The sequence below is a fragment of the Electrona antarctica genome (assembly GCF_951216825.1).
Source record: "Electrona antarctica genome assembly, chromosome: 9".
Lineage (NCBI taxonomy): Eukaryota > Metazoa > Chordata > Actinopteri > Myctophiformes > Myctophidae > Electrona > Electrona antarctica.
The window spans coordinates 2282090-2304977 of NC_136790.1; the positions used below are offsets into that span (position 1 = coordinate 2282090).

At 45.7% G+C, this 22888-nt stretch overlaps 1 protein-coding gene across 1 annotated transcript in view; it reads right to left on the reverse strand.

The window, feature by feature from the left end:
- Window positions 1-753: 753 nt before the first annotated feature.
- The window catches only part of rnf123 (ring finger protein 123), a 411050-nt gene continuing 388915 nt past the window's right edge, over window positions 754-22888 (reverse strand). Inside the window, exons 38-39 of the mRNA XM_079509716.1 lie at window positions 11221-11306; window positions 754-7420 (exon numbers count right to left, since the gene is read on the reverse strand). Coding sequence (XP_079365842.1) covers window positions 7318-7420; window positions 11221-11306 — 189 coding nt within the window. The 3' untranslated portion in view covers window positions 754-7317. The remainder of the gene's footprint in view (window positions 7421-11220; window positions 11307-22888) is intronic.

Sequence of the window (22888 nt, forward strand, 5' to 3'; positions counted from 1 at the left end):
AGGCTAGGACAAGTGCTACGGGCCATGGTGGAGTCTGAAGAGGTGGGTTTTCAGACTACGGCGGAAGATTGGGAGTGAGGCTGCAGTTCTGAACCCTTTTGAAGGTTTAACTTTTAGAGAACAGAAATGACAAAACCAACGGTTTTGTTTCCCTTTAAGTGAAATTCTCCCCATGTCTCTTATGGATTCTCATTCTTCCTCTGTCACCGTTTTCTTGCCCTCAGTCCTCTCCTTCCACCTCCCTCTCCTTCCACCTCCCTCTCTTGACTCTTAGCCCCTCTCCTTCCACCTCCCTCTCCTTCCACCTCCCTCTCTTGACTCTTAGCCCCTCTCCTTCCACCTCCCTCTCCCTCTCCTTCCACCTCCCTCTCCCTCTCCTTCCACCTCCCTCTCTTGACTCTTAGCCCCTCTCCTTCCACCTCCCTCTCCCTCTCCTTCCACCTCCCTCTCCTTCCACCTCCCTCTCTTAACTCTTAGCCCCTCTCCTTCCACCTCCCTCTCCCTCTCCTTCCACCTCCCTCTCCCTCTCCTTCCACCTCCCTCTCCCTCTCCTTCCACCTCCCTCTCCTTCCACCTCCCTCTCCCTCTCCTTCCACCTCCTTCCACCTCCCTCTCCTTCCACCTCCCTCTCTTCCACCTCCCTCTCCTTCCACCTCCCTCTCTTGACTCTTAGCTCCCAAATGAAAACACACAGGACAGACCTTTGGCTTAGGGTAAATAATTTAATGCAGTTACATCATTGATATAATGTGCACTCTCACTCACAAAGGAGAAATAGAAAGCAATAAGCCACACACCCCCCCCACCCCCTCTCCAAACCGGCCCGCCATAAACACAACATATATAACAGTCTGTAATAATGTTTTGCACAGCGTAAAAAGATCCTCTGACCAGCGCTTAGACATAAGTGTTCTGTAAACCCCCCAAAAAACAAACAAACAGTAGACCTATTATGTTATGTCAGTACCGCCATCAGTTAAAATGGTTAATTCCCTCAAACAAGTGTGCACGCAACGACGCATGCACACACACACAAAAGACACACACACACACACACACACACACACACACACACACACACACACACACACACACACACACACACACACACACACACACACACACACACAAAAGACTGAAAACATTAGCCATTAGCCACAATTTCAACAGCGTGTTCCCACTGTCAACTCATAAGCCCATATATTACAACCCTACTGTAGTCATCGATATCCATTAGAACCCCATGTTGTCACATATTGTAAACTGCCAGAGGCGTCATTTCATACTTACACTTAATCCCGATTTCAAAAATAGCAGATCTACAAGCTCACGACGCATCAACACGATGCGATGTGTTGTGAGCTTGTAGATGTGCTATTTTCCAAAAAAAGGAAAAAAGAAAAAGAGGCGCCTAGAAGAATCTAAAATTAATTAATTTGTAAAAAAGAAAAGTGGCAGAAATATGAATAAAATCCCTTAATTTGTAGGTTAAATGTGATAGCTAGCCTAGCTATAGGGAGTGGCAATTGACATCTCCTGGAACCCCAAATGCTGCCACGGTTGCAAACTGCTGCCCACTGCTTTACTGCAAAATAGTCGAACTGAAACGATTGCAGTAGAATCATTTGATAAGAGAATTAGATGCTAATGGTGTGACAATATCCAAGTCGTTTTACAGGTTTGTAGGCCCATTTTCTGGCTCATAACACTGAACATTATTACAAAGCAATGAAGCAAATGAGGCACCGGAGCTCAAACTACTTTTATGAATGTCGCTGCTCATTGCCAAAGTGAAAAATGTCATCTCTGATATATCGTAATCTTGTTGAAATGATGACATTACATCTCGCAGAAGAGGTCATTTTTTGGGAAGAGGCGGCCGCTCTCCACACTGAGTGAGTTGTAGCCTACAAAGTTTAAGTTATGTAATTTTTCCAGCGCAACTCACAAAAAGTGCAAAAAGAGAATGAGATTAATCCCACGTCCGACGTCCCTATTTTATGCATGTAATAATGATCAAATATTCATTCACTGCAAGTTGTAAATTGCCAGATCATAGCCATGAATAACACTTGTGATTTTGGACGTTCAGTGTAACTTTACATTTACATCTGATATAAATCTACCTCACCTCTACTAGGCTACTTGAAAGGTTTCTAGGTTTAACATTTCAAACATGCAATATTTTGATGTGTGTACCGGAAGTAATGACTAAATACTTGGGGAAAAACTCAAACAAAACAAAAAAATCAAACTAGTCTAAAACTATCAGACCCTAGAAGGTTCAAGGTAAAAAGTTTCTGTCCCTCCTGGGAGACTTTGACCCAAATTGACTGACCGACCTTTCCGCTCAGACTGAATATGATACAAAATGATTGAGTTGCTAGAGGCCAATTCAAATTACATTTTACAAATGTGGTTGTACCAGAATGAGCCACTCTGGTATGACAGAAAGTCATTTAAAGGTATATTCAGTGATTTGACTTAATTCAAATATCACTTATTTTTTCTTTTTTTCTGGATAATCCTCCCTACTATAGAGTGTGCTGACCATATAAGGAGTTCCTCCCTGTCCCCAGTGAGCCCCTGGGGTCAAAAAACCCTAGTTTCAGTTTTGGTGGCGGGTGGCAAAACCTTCATCCAATCAGGATGAGTGGGGCCTTCCTCCAATCATGATCGAGTGGGGGCGGGCCTTGGTGCATGTGCTGTTGGTCTGTTGCACTTCCCCCCACTGTAGAGCGTGCATGTGCACATTTTGTTACCGGGGCGGACTGGGTGGTTTTCCAAATCACTGAATGCTCCTTTAACTACAGTAGCTAGTATCTACTTAGCCGAGTGTAATGTCTTCGTTAACAGTATGGTAAGCATTACCAAATTCATCTATCATTGGGCCAGCTTTCTTAGAGACAGACAATTCTCCATCCATACTACAGAACTGCATACATCATCCAGAATTGCACACAGCAACATCAAACTACTTCACATGAAAAAAGCTGTCAAGACCAAGCAAAGAAATCAAGAATCAAACAATAATCCTCAACAAATTCCCAAGAATTGGCAGTTCAAAACAACCTTCTGTAAAAATGTCCAGAGGCAAAATAGTAAGTCCAAAACAGCTCTTCTGAAAACCATTAAGCAATATTGGAGGTCACTCAAGTTAGTGGGAAAAAAAAGAAAAAGCAATAAGCCTTCAAGTTGTTAATGTATTCACATGTTCTCAGACAGTCTTGCAGCGCAGATGAGAGACCTGTAATTTATGTAATACAGTAATACAATATTTTTTCTTTGGTGGGTACAGTATTACGTTGCATTCTGCACATTAGTCAGACAGTTTAGAGCGGTTGTTTTGGTCAGCCTAACCCGTGGTGGGTCTGCTGCACTTTAGTAAACAATTATATCATGTAAGTGGTTAGTTAGTAGCTACATATAAAATGTATATTAAAACTTTCCCCATAGAGATATGAAAATGAAACAAACGACAAAAAACATTTTTATAAAATACAAACAAAATTCATTTTTTTTAACTTAAAAGTGTCACCTAATTTGAAACGGATACTGTGATACTTGGGGAAGTGATGTGTCCTTCTATTTAAATCCAGCGTCTGTGGTGCAGGCGCCACCCATCTGGTGCGAGCCAATGGGGTGAGCCAATCCTAACGCACCCAAAGTCACCTTTTACTTTCCATTACTGTGCTGTGTTCCCATGGCTGAGAGGCAGCTGTCGCGGAGACAGATGGCCAGGCATTACCAATGGATCATATGATGGACAGGTCTGGCGGTATGGGACTGGCTGGCTATATTTGTATTTGTGTGTGTGTATGTGTGTGTGTGTGTGTGTGTGTGTGTGTGTGTGCGCGCGCGTGTGTGTGCGTGTGTGTGTGTGTGTGTGTGTGTGTGTGCGTGCGTGCGTTCTATAGGGAACATCAACTCCCACGTCTCCTGTCGTGTCTCCACGGTTATATATTATTTAAAGACCTAGGGAAATGAAAAATATGGGCATTTTATTTTGACGTTGAAAGGTCTCTGAAAGGTCGCAGAACGTCGCATCCCTTCAGGCTATGGGACGCGTGCATATGCATGCAGATTGTTTGTTTACAAAGTCACAGAGGGACAGGCAGAGGGACAGACAGACAGACAGAGGGACAGACAGAGGGACAGGCAGCAAAGCTCATGGCTTATTTCTAACCTATAATGTTTTCAGATACATATTTTAGCGTGCTGATTAAGTTTAAAATGAGTAATACACTGTCTGGATGTCATCTTGAATGGGAGTAGTTCTGTAATCAGAAGCAGCTGTGTTTGGACACACGCAGAGATAGGAATAAAACCCAAAGGAAGTAATTCAAATTCCATTTTTATGTACTTTTGATAAAAAACTACACAAAATTGGAAATGTTCCCATTGTTTTGGCATCCATTGTTAGCTATGACTCCGAATATGGTCTACATTTTTTTTCCAATTTTTCATTTCACTAGGTCTTTAAACTCAATCAACGATCAATCAATCAATCAATCAATCAATCAATCAATCAATTCTTTGTGTTACTGCATATTGTGCATAATAAGTTTGGTGGAACGTTAAGTTTCTTTTTGTGTCTTAAAATTATGTACCCAATTTATTGGATTGTATACATATTGTATATTGGTTGTCCGGCCTTCTGGGGAAGGATATGGTGGATGGTTGGGGAGGATTGGGGAGGGGTGGAAGGAAGTTGTGGGAGAAAATATGAAACCAATGAGTTGTAAGAGTTTGTAAACTTGAATACAATGTCATGGGTACTCTTTGAATAAAGTTCGCTTAAAAAAATGAAAGAATAAAGTACATTTTTCTACATAACAACAATTATAAATGTTATATTATCATTAAAATCGTAGTGTTTTGCCAATTATTTGGGGGCCCACTTGCCAAAATCGTCACAGCCCACAGGTTGGGAATAGCACGTATAGAATAGGATAGAATATGGACGTCAGACATGATCTCAAGTGGAGGTTGTTGTGAAAGCAGAAAAGACAGAAATAGTGTGCACGGCACACACACATCGTCAGTGGCAATTTATACTCACGGATGAAAATAGCCCAAGTATAAAGTCGTGATGAGGCAGATAAGCTTATTGATCGGTTATTTTCATATAAATTAAGCATATCTCTGAGATTAAAAGATAAAACCTGAATCCATTTGGGTCCAAATTTACTCTCTGGCCCCTTTTCCACCGACTGGTTCCCAATGGGAACCGGTTCAGTTCTTTTTGGTTCTTAGTCCATGAGCCAGAGCTCCAAAATTGGAACGTTAATTATGACTTGAGTGGAGCAAAACCACACCTATATTAGATTGTTTTCACCATTAAACTTCCCCAATTGAGTACTTACACGAAGACAATGATTTATTGTATTATACAAATTTTACATTTTTAAATATGCAAATTAGGCATTATGTAGGAAAATAGGCAAAATAATCGAAAATATGAAAAAGCTACTACTGTGGAAGGCTTATCATGTATTAATGTTCTTGCATTGATCCTATAAACAATTTCATATAGGTCTAGTTTTTCCCACCAATTTTGGAGCTCTGGCTCATGGACTAAGAACCAAAAAGAACTGAACCGGTTCAACCAACCGGTGGAAAAGGGGGTCACAGACTTGTTACCTACAAGGATTTTACTTTGTGGGGGACGGGATGTACCATGGCGGACATAATGGGGTACAAAATCCGAAAGATTAAAAAAATAAAAAATAAAAAGAACAAACCAATTTAAAAGAAAACAAAAAAAACGGCTTCATTGTTATGTTTATTCTATTTTTAGTGCTCTTGATATGACACGTTGTTAAAGGGTCTGTTTTCCCCAACTTCTTGCTAACGTGTCACCATGTTAAAACAATGCAAATAAAATGCTGTGAATCTATTCAGCTAATGTAAAAAAATTAAGCTTATTTCGATTCCCCTTTGACAATGTGTTGCGCATATCTTAAATATTTTTTTCCCCCCAGTTAATTCTTAGCATACAGATTACAGAACCTCCAAAACCGTATCATATCTTATACAACACAACTGGTGTTTTCCCTAGGCTGCGTCTTCCCTAGGCTGCGCCTGTTAGGCTGCGCCTGTGACATTCTCTATGAAACTCCCCAAAACTCGTCTTCACACACACAAAACCACAGAAGTGCGCAAACATACACGCGCACATTATAAACATTTTATAGATTTGTCACTGTGATTGTGACTGTGATTATATTTGGTGATAAGAAGGTACGCACACGCACATGCACACGCACACACACACACACACACACACACACACACACACACACACACACACACACACACACACACACACACTTATGTCTCACTTATTTGTCCTTTTGCTGTGTAACTGATGCGATGTTTATGACTTTCCTTGTCTGGTGAGGACGTCATTCTTGGCCTCCAGCAAAGTGAGTTCCTCCCACCTTTCCCTTAAAACACGCCGTCATGAAGCAGTCCATCACGACGACGTAGTCTGTGTTCATTAACACCGGGGGGAGTACTGTAGTAGTTGGTAGTACTAGTAGTAGTAGTACTAGTAGTAGTAGTAGTAGTTTTCTGATGTGGCTAAGTGGGAAATTGTCCTTGCTAGCCATACAGTACATGGAGATGCTACTGTATGTAGTGTTGGGATGATGGCAGCTGAATAGTCCTGCTGGACGAGTGCTAACAACACCATCACCGGGTACAGTACCTTCTTCTCAGTCTCAGTCAGAAAGAGAGAGAGAGATGGAGAGACAGACAGACTGACAGAGAGACAGACAGACAGACAAAAAGATAGAAGCACACAAACACACACAAATGCATATACAGTGGGATTCCCTTGGTCTATTCCGGGCTGACATTGGTAGGTACCTACAGACGTCTTTCAGGCCAGAGGTACCTCTGGTAGCCACACCTCTGATGGGTGGGGTTTAGCCTTAAGGGGTGTGTTTTTTTCACCCACTGTGTAATATAATAAATGGACAGTAGGTGGCAGTAGGACAGAGACCACAGATACACATAAACATACAACAAACCTCACAATTCTTTGCGTTGACCTAAAGTGTCGTGAGGCTTAGGATAGTTAGGAGTGAATAACATCCATGAAAAGGGCTGTGCTGCCAGTGAATATATAATGTGTGTGTGTGTCTCACACACACGGTGCTGCACAGTTCTCTTCACGTCTCATTCAGTATTATTGTACTGTACTGTGTGGCTGTTTGTATAATCATGTGCCCTACCGTACCGTGCATACAAGGCATGCTGTTATACATAGAGAGTTATGCATGTGCGTCCGTATGCGGGTGAGCCGGCGGGTTAGGAGGAGCCGGCGGGTTTGCTGTAGTCTTCAACTCCTGTGATGGTGGCCTTGCAGAAGAAACAGTCCTTGTTGTTCATCAGGTGCTGGTTGATGCAGGCTCTGGTGGGACAGAGAGGAGGGACAGAGAGGAGGGAGGAGAGAGGAGGGACAGAGAGGAGGGACAGAGAGGAGGGACAGAGAGGAGGGAGGAGAGGAGGACAGAGAGGAGGGACAGAGAGGAGGGGACAGAGAGGAGGGACAGAGAGGAGGGACAGAGAGGAGGACAGAGAGGAGGACAGAGAGGAGGGGACAGAGAGGTGGGGACAGAGAGGAGGGACAGAGAGGTGGGGACAGAGAGGAGGACAGAGAGGAGGACAGAGAGGTGGGGACAGAGAGGAGGGACAGAGAGGAGGGAGGAGAGAGGAGGACAGAGAGGAGAGACAGAGAGGAGGGACAGAGAGGAGGGAGGAGAGAGGAGGACAGAGAGGAGGGGACAGAGAGGAGGGACAGAGAGGAGGGAGGAGAGAGGAGGACAGAGAGGAGAGACAGAGAGGAGGGACAGAGAGGAGGGAGGAGAGAGGAGGACAGAGAGGAGGGGACAGAGAGGAGGGACAGAGAGGAGGGAGGAGAGAGGAGGACAGAGAGGAGGGAGGAGAGAGGAGGACAGAGAGGAGGGAGGAGAGAGGAGGACAGAGAGGAGGGACAGAGAGGAGGGAGGAGGGAGGAGAGAGGAGGACAGAGAGGAGGCGTACAACAGTGTTAATGGATTATACACAATGATCCAGAATTTTACCCATTTAGGCCTGACCTCGAAATTAAATAAAAAAACCTTCTAAATCCTCCAGTTTTCTGAAATAAATATTTTCACGATTTTTCAAAAATAGCAGACCTACAAGCTCGTAGCGGGCCACTCGGAGGCGCGCTATGAGCTTGTAGATCTGCTATTTTTCAATAGCTAAATTATAACATAATGTTTAAAACACCAAAAGGGGTTCCCGCCCAAAATGGGTTAATATAATAATGGGTAGAACATTTCACAGATTCGCAAAATAATTTAAAAAGCTGAGAAAAAAATAAAATGAGCGATCTACAGTATAAGATGACCGATCTACAGTATAAGATGACCGATCTACAGTATAAGATGACCGATCTACAGTATAAGATGACCGATCTACAGTATAAGATGACCGATCTACAGTATAAGCTCGAAAACACAGCATCAATTAAGCCTAAAATTAAGCCTCAATCAAGCCTAATTAAGTCGTGGATAGGCTATATATCTAAAAAAAATGTGTTTACAAACATAGGATTCAATGAATCTAAAAAGTCAATAGAATAATCGCAAAGAAAATAGCCCATAGTTGCAGCCCTAAGGCAAAGAGAGAGAGAGAGAGAGAGAGAGAGAGAGAGAGAGAGAGAGAGAGAGAGAGAGAGAGAGAGAGAGAGAGAGAGAGAGAGAGAGAGAGAGAGAGAGAGAGAGAGAGAGAGAGACTGAGAGAGACAGAGAGAGAGAGAGAGAGAGAGAGAGAGAGAGCGAGAGAGAGTGAGAGAGAGAGAGAGAGAGAGAGAGAGAGAGAGAGAGAGAGAGAGACTGAGAGAGAGAGAGAGAGAGAGAGAGAGAGACAGAAGAATAGACAGCGTGGGGGATACATAGATTATGGCCACCATTGTGGAGACATCCAGGGGGGATGGAAGTAGAAGAGGTGATAAGAATGAATGGAGGACATCAGGAATGGACAGAAGAAAACCACTGAGTCGGCACGGCCGCTAAGCCAAATCTAACGCACTCCAGAGACGACATAAAATATGTAGCGGAATATGAATCTGACCCAAGGTCTCCACCACTGTGCTGAGGAGGGTTTAGCCGCCATCAGCATTCATCACACAGCTGACTCTCATAATAAATCTCACACACGCACTAGAGCGTGCACTGATGCACACATACCTGTACAGTGTACACACACACACACAATCGCACACAGGTAGAGTAACTCTCTCGGGAGTAAAGTATGCATATGCATGAAAAGGTGTGTGCGTCCTCCACTGTGCATGTGTGCACACACACACGCTAGCACAGTCAAACAGACGGACAGACACAGAGACTGACACATACAGGTGAGGTGACACACACGCACAGGACAACACTTCCATCAACTGTCCAACGTAGGGTGCTTTGTCTGTGTGTGTGTGTGTGTGCGAGTGTAGAGTGGATTCAAGGACAAAGAAGGCAACTGAAAGACCTCTGATGGCCCTCTGTCAGGTTGTCCTCACGTGTGAGATGAATGTGCAGGTCATTGGGGAACAGAGGAGCAGCAGGTCATTGGAGAACAGAGGAGCATCATGCCCTCAGGTCCAGGGCAGCAACACACAACGAGTGACTGTACAACAGAGCCTCCATGCTTGTGCAACACCCTCCCCGTTTACCCCCAAAACAACAAACATGTTGAAGGATGCCCAGGCGTCCTTGAGGGTGCTCCAGGGGGTCCCCGACCGTGCAGGTGGAACAACAGATAAGGGCCAACTTCTAATATTAATATCAGTTCATTGAGACACTTCAGCTCAGATTGACCATAAACCATTTATTGCAGAGCTATTGCATGTTAGTATGGCGGTGTGGCTCTGCTCATGTGATATCAGATAATCTGTGCACCGAGACACAGGTATCAACGACCCCCCAGAGCAGAGCCAAAGATACAATAACCCATGAACAACAATACACAGTAATAACACATCAACACATGATTCAACACAATTAATCTACACAATCGCAAACAATCCAATAATATCCCATAATAACCCCTGGACTAAGAACTACAGGGAGGAGGCCGGGGAGGTAATGCTGTACCCTAGCCCTGTTTTTAGGACTCGAACTTCGGCAGGAATTTTCGAGCGAACATCCGAACCATTTGTTTCCAATTAATTAATTTCTCCGAGTGCTTTTAACCAGGCTGCAATTCAACACGAGATATCCGCCTTGAACATGATTAGCGCAGCGCTGAAGAGAGCGCAGCGCCCTCTCTTTATGAATCTCTCTCGTCTCTCCCAACACACACACACACACACACACACACACACACACACACACACACACACACACACACACACACACACACACACACACACACACACACACACACACACACACACACACACACACACACACACACACACACACACACACACACACACACGTGTGCTCCGTGAAAACAGCTGATTTCCGAGCTCATCATTCCATAAAAATGAGCCATGATTTCTCAAGCAGCCAAAACATGGTAATTGTGAGTACCTGTACGAAAGGCAGCTAAGACGAGAGTGTAGCTCGTTAGCTCGTTAGCTGTCACTTGTTCATTAATTTGTCCCAGAACATTCGAACCCCGGATGTTCTGGGACAGCCTTACGGGGAGGTGGGGGACGCCGCACGAGCTGCTTGACAGCTCAGCATGGAGAGAATGAGTAGTGAGCTGAGGCTGCTTAAGTAGGCCGCCTGAATGAGGGCGTGGCCTGGAGAGGCAGCTGATTTAAAGAAGCAGAATGAATTACACGGGGGAATGAATGAGGGGAACTATATATATATATATATAATAACCTTCTGCCTTCCGTGTCTCAATGAACTATCGCTGCGCTTGATTTTAAATACCACACGACAGTGGTACCACACGACACTGTCGTGCTTACCACACGACAGTGGTAAGCTCATAGCGCGCCACCGAGTGGCGCGCTATGAGCTTGTAGGTCTGCTATTTTTGGAAAAATCGTGAAAATGCAGCACAAATCATTGAACATAATTATTTCAGAAGACTTTTTTTTATTTCGACGTCCGGCCTAAGTGGGTTAAAGTCGGGGAGGGAAAGAAAGAAAGAAAGAAAGAAAGAAAGAAAGAAAGAAAGAAAGAACACATGGAGTCTGTAGTGTTTACTCACTTGCATGACTTGTGAGAGCAGGGTTTGAAGATGGCAGAGATGGAGTGAGCGTAGCAGATGGGGCAGAGGTCCTCCTCGCTGGTGGGCTGGAGAGACAAAAGGGGACAACAGATAATTAAGAACTAAATAGAACCACTGATGGAAAATCTCCTTTGGGCATTGAGACCTTCACTGACTGCACCATCCAAATGAGTATCCTTGCAACTCTGAGATTACCTGCACAATGACTTCATGGTGCCAAATGTATGTAAATCCATTAAGGTTCCAGAGAAATAAATTGCTTCAAGCTGACACCTCTTTTATTTTTTTCATTTCCATAGAGGTGGTGCAAAGTTCACATGAAGGTTCACTCTGAACCCGGCTCCTGTTCTGAACCCTGTTCTGAACCCAGCTCCTGTTCGCATAAAGGTTCACTCTGAACCCCGGCTCCTGTTCGCATAAAGTTCACTCTGAACCCGGCCCCTGTTCTGAACCCGGCTCCTGTTCGCATAAAGTTCACATGAAGGTTCACTCTGAACCCGGCTCCTGTTCTGAACCCTGTTCTGAACCCTGTTCTGAACCCGGCTCCTGTTCTGAACCCGTTCTGAACCCTGTTCTGAACCCTGTTCTGAACCCGGCTCCTGTTCACATGAAGGTTCACTCTGAACCCGGCTCCTGTTCTGAACCCTGTTCTGAACCCGGCTCCTGTTCTGAACCCGTTCTGAACCCTGTTCTGAACCCTGTTCTGAACCCTGTTCTGAACCCGGCTCCTGTTCTGAACCCGTTCTGAACCCTGTTCTGAACCCTGTTCTGAACCCGGCTCCTGTTCTGAACCCTGTTCTGAACCCTGTTCTGAACCCTGTTCTGAACCCGGCTCCTGTTCTGAACCCTGTTCTGAACCCTGTTCTGAACCCTGTTCTGAACCCTGTTCTGAACCCGGCTCCTGTTCGCATAAAGATGTGACTTAATGCTAGCTGATTTTTAACCCATTTAGACCTACCATAGATTCTACAAATATCTTCTAAATCCTGACCGTTTTCTCAAAAAGCTATGTTTCTATGTCAGTCGTTCTTCGATTTTTCAAAAATAGCAGACCTACAAGCTCATAGCGCGCCACTCGGTGGCGCGCTATGAGCTTGTAGATCTGCTATTTTTCAATAGCTAAAGCATAACATAAATGCTAACACCAAAAGGGGATCCCTCCCAAAATGGGTTAAACTAGAAATATCAGGAAAATAAGAACATTTGAAAAATGACACAGAGAGAGGGGACGGACAATACTGTTCCAAATAGGTATGCAAATGATAATAGAATTACAATAAATAAATAAAAAAATGACTTGGCCGCAGACTGTCTTGCCTTACAAGATTTGAGTTATTTTTTTTTAAATAAATAAAAATCTTGATTGTTTTTAAAATATCAGCTCACATTGTCGTGAGCTGGTAGATCACGTATTTTCAAACAGCCGATGCATATAGGGGATAAAGTGGTTCAACTGATGCATATATACGTAGGGGTAAAGTGGTTCAACTGATTTTGATGCTATATTAATTGTGGCTGGGAACCCCTTCAAGTACCTGCCCCATGGGGGTCCCCGTACCCAACTTTGAGGAGCACTGCATTGTGGGAGTTGAGAGCTGACACATCTGCCATGGTCCCTTTGGTGGCAACACTCAAGCTGGCACATGTCATCCTCACACCTCTTCTCTCACACTCACACACATTTTCAATCTTCCTGTCCTGGTATTTTCCACTGATTCACTCTCTCACTCTCAATATCAAAATCATTTCCATTCCAACGCACCAGTAATTCCAACAACACAATCGTTCTATCCCTCATTCAACCATGATCTGTTATATCTCTGTGTAGGTAGGGGGACCTGGGGGCCCCTATAGCATGGCCCCTGGCGGCCGCACATTGCCCCTGGTGTGACTATTCTGACCAGTGTTTGTGTCAAGTTTGGTGTGGATCGGACCAAACATAATACTATCATTATTATTATTATTACCGCCAGACCACCTACCCTCTAGGCAACTTTAATATAGGATTGATATATACAATTTACAATGTATTAAATCAATTCGTTTGACCCCTATACTCTGTCCTTCCTGTCCTGTCAATACATTACTCGTCCGCTTGTCTTTAGTTTATGTGAAGTGTCATGTTTGCTCCATCACAGCTCCCCTTCTCTCTCTCTCCATCACAGCTCCCCTTCTCTCTCTCTCCATCACAGCTCCCCTTCTCTCTCTCTCTCTCTCTGCTCCATCACAGCTCCCCTTCTCTCTCTCTCTCCATCACAGCTCCCCTTCTCTCTCTCTCTCCATCACAGCTCCCCTTCTCTCTCTCTCCATCACAGCTCCCCTTCTCTCTCTCTCTCTCCATCACAGCTCCCCTTCTCTCTCTCTCTCTCCATCACAGCTCCCCTTCTCTCTCTCTCTCTCCATCACAGCTCCCCTTCTCTCTCTCTCTCCATCACAGCTCCCCTTCTCTCTCTCTCCATCACAGCTCCCCTTCTCTCTCTCTCTCTCCATCACAGCTCCCCTTCTCTCTCTCTCCATCACAGCTCCCCTTCTCTCTCTCTCTCCATCACAGCTCCCCTTCTCTCTCTCTCTCCATCACAGCTCCCCTTCTCTCTCTCTCCATCACAGCTCCCCTTCTCTCTCTCTCTCCATCACAGCTCCCCTTCTCTCTCTCTCTCCATCACAGCTCCCCTTCTCTCTCTCTCCATCACAGCTCCCCTTCTCTCTCTCTCTCCATCACAGCTCCCCTTCTCTCTCTCTCCATCACAGCTCCCCTTCTCTCTCTCTCTCTCCATCACAGCTCCCCTTCTCTCTCTCTCTCTCCATCACAGCTCCCCTTCTCTCTCTCTCTCTCCATCACAGCTCCCCTTCTCTCTCTCTCTCTCCATCACAGCTCCCCTTCTCTCTCTCTCTCTCCATCACAGCTCCCCTTCTCTCTCTCTCTCTCCATCACAGCTCCCCTTCTCTCTCTCTCTCCATCACAGCTCCCCTTCTCTCTCTCTCTCTCTCCATCACAGCTCCCCTTCTCTCTCTCTCTCTCTCCATCACAGCTCCCCTTCTCTCTCTCTCTCTCTCTCCATCACAGCTCCCCTTCTCTCTCTCGCCTCCCATTTATTAATTTGTCTTATTTCCTGTATTTCTTGAATTCTGACCTCTTGTCCTTCTCACTCTCCCGCCTCAATTTGTCTCCTCTAACGCCTCTATACTTCCTTCCGCCGACAACCTGGCCTTATTTGCCCTCGCTCCCTCTCTCCTGCTCCCTCGCTCCCTCTCTCCTGGCTCCCTCTCTCCCTCGCTCCCTCTCTCCTGTACCTCGCTCCCTCTCTCCTGCTCCCTCGCTCCCTCTCTCCTGCTCCCTCGCTCCCTCTCTCCTGGCTCCCTCTCTCTCTCTCCTGGCTCCCTCTCTCGCTCGCTCCCTCTCTCCTGGCTCCCTCTCTCCCTCGCTCCCTCTCTCCTGTACCTCGCTCCCTCTCTCCTGCTCCCTCGCTCCCTCTCTCCTGGCTCCCTCTCTCCTCGCTCCCTCTCTCCTGGCTCCCTCTCTCCTCGCTCCCTCTCTCCTGTACCTCGCTCCCTCTCTCCTGTACCTCGCTCCCTCTCTCCTACTCCCTCTCTCCTGTACTTCCCTCTATATTTCCCCTCACGCCACAGGCTGTCATCGACCTATCAACACCTGTATTTGTCACCCCCCCCCCCCCCCTCCTCCTCTTGTTGTTTTCCCCTTCAATTCCCCTCTTACACCACCATCACTGTCACAGCACTCTGCTTCGTTCATTCTTTACACTCTTTACTTTACACTCTTTACACTTTACATCAGGGGAAAATCATTGCAATGTCTGGTTCTTTACTTATTGGCAGTTGAATATAGAGGGTATGCGCGTGACATCATCATACCCGGAGGTTATGTGGGAACGCCTACGGAGTGGCAAGACTACTTTCTGGCCTTGACAGCCCATACATCCAAACACCATCTTATCCCCAGAGAGAGAATAAATAAATGGTAAATGGTGCATTTATTTTAAATATGCTTTACAGAGATTGTGCATTACATTCACACACCGATGCTGGAGGAAACCATGCAAGGCACCAACCAGCACATCGAGAGCAATTAAGCTGTTCAGAGTCTTGCTCAAGGACACTTTGACGCCAACTGGGAACCTTGCAGTTGCCATCTGGTCACTCTACCCCTGAGCCACCGCCACCCCCTAGTGGTCACTCTACCCCTGAGCCACCGCCGCCCCCTAGTGGTCACTCTACCCCTGAGCCACCGCCGCCCCCTAGTGGTCACTCTACCCCTGAGCCACCGCCGCCGCCCCAATATAATAAATGCATGGATCAGACATACTGTGGACCTACTTGTTGATAATTCACAACATCATCAAATACATATTAAAAAACATGTGACATACTGACAAACCAAATGAACACATGGCCAAGCCATTTTTTTCAAGAGTGTCATGTAATCTGCCAGTCAATAGGACAGGCTGCCTGAGGCGTGTTGAGATGAACACAATGACTACGTATCAAGATGTTTACAATGGCACACACTATGACTTATTCATGAAGGCACAGGGCAGTGAGGCAGTGTTTGCAGGACTCGTTTCCGCTAAATGGGGCACTTGAGAACAATTAAAGGCGAAAAAACAACAGGAAACATATTCATTGCATAATGTGAAGTGTGAATCATGACTTAATGATGAAGAGCTGGGCCTTGGAGGGCACAAGCGAAAACAAGTTCATTTGTCAACGTTACAAATATTGCCATCTGCTTTTCATTGAAACAAAACCGTATTTGAAGTAAAAGCACATTGACAGGCCTCACGCTACAGAAACCGGAGATAGGCTCCTGCCCTATGGGCCTCATGGCTCGGCAAGGCTACTTACTACATTGACAGGCAGATGCATGTTCATCTAAAAAGCTATTGCAGACACAGCCAAGTTAATATTGATGAGCATGAGGACCCTCTGGGAAGCTCTGTGTGGAAAAACTAGCAAAACAAACTTGAAAGCATGAATTGATTATATTGCAAATTAGAGGCACAAATGCTACAGTCTGCTTCAACAAGCACTTGGAAGGGAATGAATCACTAGGCTGATGTTGCCGTTCTGAAGTTCCTGTTAAAAACTACAGCAGATTACAAGGATGGCAGGCTAGTAAGCAACACAATTAATAACTACAGCAGATTACAAGGATGGCAGGCTAGTAAGCAACACAATTAACGTTGCTGTAAGTAATATGATTTGGATATACAGTAACAGTATAAATTATATTCTGATAGTAATCATTGCTATAAGGGGCCATAATACATTGTGATATGTGTTATAATACATTGTGATATGTGTTCACCACCTTCCCAGCTCCAATATCAGTAGATATTGCTGCCAAGTGATGTACGTAAGACTTGTATGTCATTCTGTCATGTTCTGTGAAAGTGTGATTGTTAATGCCTTGCCTTCAATTATGTTTGTATCCCCACCAGTCAATCAAAAGTTGCAATTTCAAATGTAAGTCAGTTGCCTCCCATTCACTGTTCAAGTCCTCCCCGAGAGGATGTCAGCCAACGCAAGGCAGTGGGCCGCTAAAGGGACATAGCGGTCGGAGTTTCTAAAAGAATATACATATGTTGATATGCATATGTTGATACTGCAATGTCACAAGGTGACATTGCAGTCTCAAACCTTTGGCTCGTGCCAGCGAATTGCATGCCTTACTGATTGGTTAATATACCAGTACATCCTATGAACTGATTGGTTAATATACCAGTACATCCTATGAACTGATTGGTTAATATACCAGTACATCCTATGAACTGATTGGTTAATATACCAGTACATCCTATGAACTGATTGGTTAATATACCAGTACATCCTATGAACTGATTGGTTAATATACCAGTACATCCTATGAACATACATTTCTCTGCGGTTATTTATTCACAACAATGTACCGTAGTACTGTAGTTGTCAACAAGAAGGCACCTAGTAGGTTGTAAAATGAGCAGTGGACAGACACGGCTTAATACCAGTGATGTGTTCTAACTAGGGCTGTGGATCTTTGGGTGTCCCTCCATTCGATTCGATTCCGATTCTTGGGGTTACGATTCGATTCAACTCGATTCTCAATCCAATTTTTATTTATTTTTAAATTCAAAAGCATTTTTTTTCCAGATTCAAAACGATTTTCTATTCAAAATGGTTCTCGATTCAATACATAGGATTTCATCACAATCTACTCCAGTCTTGAACTGAAGTGACTACAGTAACTTGGAAATGACTGAAGACATGATGTTTACTGTGATTAGGGTGAGCTTACATTTCATATCACAAACAGCATGTAGTGAAAACTCCTGTAATTGTAACCAGAAAAATAAATCTAAAAAATATATATATATACAAAAAAATAAACTATTTTTGGAAATTATGAATCGATTTTGAATCGCTCATAACGGAATCGCGATTCTAATTCGAATCGTTATACGCTATATTATACATACCATAGTATGCCCTCATTGCCGTGCAGAACTTTTTTAATTGAAAGGCGTATACCGCCATCTACAAACCATACTCTACATCCATTGACCATGCACGAGCGTATAGCCTACACACCCTACACTCTACACCCTACACCCTACACTACCCTACACACGGGCATGTCATGCAGGGAATAATTATCATATGCCCTCTGAAAAACCCCAGAACACACCCCTGAAAAACCCCAGAACACACCCCTGAACAACCCCAGAACACACCCCTGCTGAATCCTCCACCTGGTGGTAAAACCCCAGAACACACCCCTGCTGAATCCTCCACCTGGTGGTAAAGCCCCAGAACACACCCCTGCTGAATCCTCCACCTGGTGGTAAAACCCCAGAACACACCCCTGCTGAATCCTCCACCTGGTGGTAAAACCCCAGAACACACCCCTGCTGAATCCTCCACCTGGTGGTAAAACCCCAGAACACACCCCTGCTGAATCCTCCACCTGGTGGTAAAGCCCCAGAACACACCCCTGCTGAATCCTCCACCTGGTGGTAAAACCCCAGAACACACCCCTGCTGAATCCTCCACCTGGTGGTAAAGCCCCAGAACACACCCCTGCTGAATCCTCCACCTGGTGGTAAAACCCCAGAACACACCCCTGCTGAATCCTCCACCTGGTGGTAAAGCCCCAGAACACACCCCTGCTGAATCCTCCACCTGGTGGTAAAACCCCAGAACACACCCCTGCTGAATCCTCCACCTGGTGGTAAAGAGTACACTCGGGTTTAGAAAAGCAAACTTGAGTGATACTAAAAAATGTGTCAGCGTTCTGTATTGGGAACATTTCAATGGTTTGGGGAAACTTGGAACGTGCCTTTGTTGGACTCCTGAGCCAGAGTTTTAAGAAACCAGGCAACAGAGAACACAACTAACCTCCTCTTCTGAAACCAGGCAACAGAGAACACAACTAACCTCCTCTTCTGAAACCAGGCAACAGAGAACACAACTAACCTCCTCTTAAGAACCTCCTCTTCTGAAACCAGGCAACAGAGAACACAACTAACCTCCTCTTCTGAAACCAGGCAACAGAGAACACAACTAACCTCCTCTTCTGAAACCAGGCAACAGAGAACACAACTAACCTCCTCTTCTGAAACCAGGCAACAGAGAACACAACTAACCTCCTCTTAAGATCCTCCTCTTCTGAAACCAGGCAACAGAGAACACAACTAACCTCCTCTTCTGAAACCAGGCAACAGAGAACACAACTAACCTCCTCTTCTGAAACCAGGCAACAGAGAACACAACTAACCTCCTCTTAAGAACCTCCTCTTCTGAAACCAGGCAACAGAGAACACAACTAACCTCCTCTTCTGAAACAACTCTGACTGTAACCCCTATATCTCTGCTTTTCACCTTCACTTCAACCTACATTTCCTTCTTCTGTATTTCTCCTCTCCCGAGGCAACTGTCTTAATCTGAACAGAGAGGAAAGGAAAGAGCCATAGGGTGTGTGTGTGTGTGTGTGTGTGCGCGTCACAGAGAGAGAGAGAGAGACAGAAAGAGAGAGACAGAGAGAGACATGGAAACGAGGAGATGATAGGGAGACAGGGAGGAAGAGTGAGACTATAGCGAGAAATACAGCGGACAGAAAGATAAGGGGGGAGAGAGGGAATGAGAACGCAGGGAGTGCTACTAATGAGGACGGGTAGACGGTGAACGAAACGCAGGGAGCGCTACAGTATATAGTTCACGAGGACGGTAGACAAGACAGTGAACCAAAGCAAAGGAGAATGCCTTATCGCAATTAAGGAAGAAAGGGAAGTAATGGGGAGAGAAGGAACGAGAGAACTTTTGTTCTCAAGTCAACAAACAAGAGCGAAGAGGTGGAGGAGTGAAATAATCAAAGAGCTAGAGGGGCGGGGGCGACGTGTGGAGGGGGGTGTTAGGGACGGCGGGGGCAACGTGTGGAGGGGGGTGTTAGGGGCGGGGGCGACGTGTGGAGGGGGGTGTTAGGGGCGACGCGTGGAGGGGGGTGTTAGGGGCGGGGGCGACGTGTGGAGGGGGGTGTTAGGGGCGACGCGTGGAGGGGGGTGTTAGGGGCGGGGGCGACGTGTGGAGGGGGGTGTTAGGGGCGACGTGTGGAGGGGGTGTTAGGGACGGGGGGGGGGGCGTGTGGAGGGGGGTGTTAGGGGCGGGGGCGACGCGTGGAGGGGGGTGTTAGGGGCGGGGGGGGGGCGCGTGGAGGGTGGTGTTAGGGACGGGGGGGGGGCGCGTGGAGGGGGGTGTTAGGGGCGGGGGCGACGCTTGGAGGGTGGTGTTAGGGGGGGGGGACGCGTGGAGGGGGGTGTTAATTGGGTCCTGTGAGCGTATTTCATGGCCAGTGGAGATGAAAGTGTACAGGAAGTGATGCTCATTGACCATGGCCTCTTGGTAGTCTACGCGCGCGCACGCACGCACGCACGCACGCACGCACGCACGCACGCACGCACGCACGCACGCACGCACGCACGCACGCGCGCGCGCGCACGCACGCACGCACGCACACACACACACACACACACACACACACACACACACACACACACACACACACACACACACACACACACACACACACACACACACACACACACACACACACACACACACACACACACACACACACACACACACACACACACACACACACACACTACAGCGTTTACCTCTGGTGACAGCTGGACACAGTAAGTGAATGTTATTACGAGACTGTAATTGTCAAGCAGACATGTCACATGACAACGGCCTTTTGTCCCTCGGACTTAATTGCCCCCCAGACCCTCTGATTGCAGCTCTTAAAATGACACAATTGAACTCACTCCCCACATGCATACAGATGAGGCTGAGCTTTGAGGGCTTCTTTAACCCATTCTGACCTGAGATCAGATTCTAAAAATGTGACTAAATTTGACTGAGGGACTGCCATTGGATTTTCACGTCATATGAAAGCAGGGAATCATAGCTTCAAATTGACATATTGGTTGTTCAGTTTGACCCACCAGTTTTGGAGATATGGCTTATAGAGTAATGTCTTGCAGAGAAACAGCGAGTTGAGAAAACAGGCTTGAAAGGTTCACTTCTGTGGTCTCTAACATTACACCTAGCTACATGTTTGGGCATTTGTTTCATATTTACATTTTTCAGATTTCAGCTCTGACACTTATTTCAGACATGCTCTAGTATGTGAAGAATCTGCCTGTGCTATTAACTCATTTAAAAAAGTTTTTCTTCTCTGGTGAAAAGCTGTAATTTGCACGATGGCAGTCTCTCAGTCAAATCTGGTCACAAATGTCTTCTACATCCTGACAGTTTTCTGAAAAATCTATGTTTCTATGTCAGTCGTTCTTCGATTTTCCAAAAATAGCAGATCTACAAGCTTGTAGCGCGGCACTCGGTGCCGCGCTACAAGCTTGTAGATCTGCTATTTTTCAATAGCTAAAGCATAACATAATGCTAACACCAAAAGGGGTTCCCACCCAAAATGGGTTAACCTTTTGAATTGTGGGGGGGGTGTTTCAATTTATCGCTTAATAACCTTGGTTTGAGAGTCATCTCACAGAGCAGAGGCAGAACAATTTACAATTTACAATTTAGGCATTTAGCAGACGCTCTTAATCCAGAGCGACTTACAATAAGCAAGAACAAAAAGCATGGGAATACATCACATATGTAAAAAGCATTTATCGCGAAACATGCGTAAGCTAAGAACGTGACTAGAACATATCTATATAATGACACTATACATATAAACTATAACTAGAACATATCTATATAATGACACTATACATATAAACTACACATATATGCTATACTATGCTGTACATATATACTATGAAGTGCTATGACTACTATACACTATATACTATGAAGTGCTATGACTACATACAATGCACTTATTGTGCTGTCTACATGACATGCTATAAGTCTGTTTCAAATGCTATATAAGTCTAAGAAGTGCTGTCTAAGGGGGGTAGGGTAAGTGCTATGGGCCATGATGGAGTCTGAAAAGGTGGGTTTTCAGACTACGGCGGAAGATCGGGAGTGATGCTGCAGTTCTGATTGCAACGGGAAGTGCATTCCACAGTTTTGGGGCCAGAAGGGAGAAGAGTTTGGGACGTGTGGAGCGTTGTCCCGGTGTTTTTAGTGAGGGTACTTCCAGCTTCCCTGCGTTGGCTGATCTGAGTGCGCGGGAGGGTTTGTAGGGTTCAATCATGCTGGCAAGATATGGGGGAGCCATACCTTTGGTTGCTTTAAATGCCAACATCAGAGTTTTGTATTCTGTGCGGGCAGCGACCGGGAGCCAGTGCAGGGAGCGGAGCAGGGGGGAGACATGTGAGAATTTTGGCTGGTTGAAGACCAAGCGAGCTGCGGCATTTTGGATCAGTTGGAGAGGCTTCAGTGCACATGCCGGTAAGCCAGTAAGGAGAGAGTTACAATAGTCAAGTTTTGACAGGACTGTTGTCTGGATTAGGAGCTGGGATGATTCCTGGGTGAGGAACGGTCTAATTCGTCGTATGTTATAGAGTGTGAACCTACAGGATCGAGTGACAGCTGTGATGTGAGTTTTGAACGAGAGCTGACTGTCCAGGACAACACCAAGGTTCCTGGCTGTTGGGACAGACGTTACCAGGGCGTTGTCTACGGAAATAGTTAGCTCCCGCATCGGGCAGGACTTAGCTGGGAAGAAGAGAAGCTCAGTCTTGTCTGGGTTCAGCTTGAGGTGGTTGGAGGACATCCACTGTAAGATGTCAGCCAGGCAAGCAGTGATGCGCTCTTCCACCTGGGTCGCAATGTCCCCATCATGAACCATCGGGCCAGCAGATATGCGTTTCACACTTCTACAACCCGCGCATGTGTACTGTGTGTGTGTGTGTGTGTGTACGTGCGTGCGTGCACATGCCTGCGTTTGTGTGCTAGACAGTGCATGTGTTTTCATACATGCATGCATATGACAGGTGGCTCTTGTGGTTTTTTGGACAATGTCTGTAGGAGGAATAGCAAAAAAATAATGTTTTTGCAAAAATCTGCGTCATTGTGGCGCTAGCCTGGAACTCACCTATGCTTTTTATGGCATAGGCAGCTCCCGGCAGGATCCGCCGGCAGAAACTATGCGCAGCTGCTAGACATGAGACTAATTACTTAGAGCGAC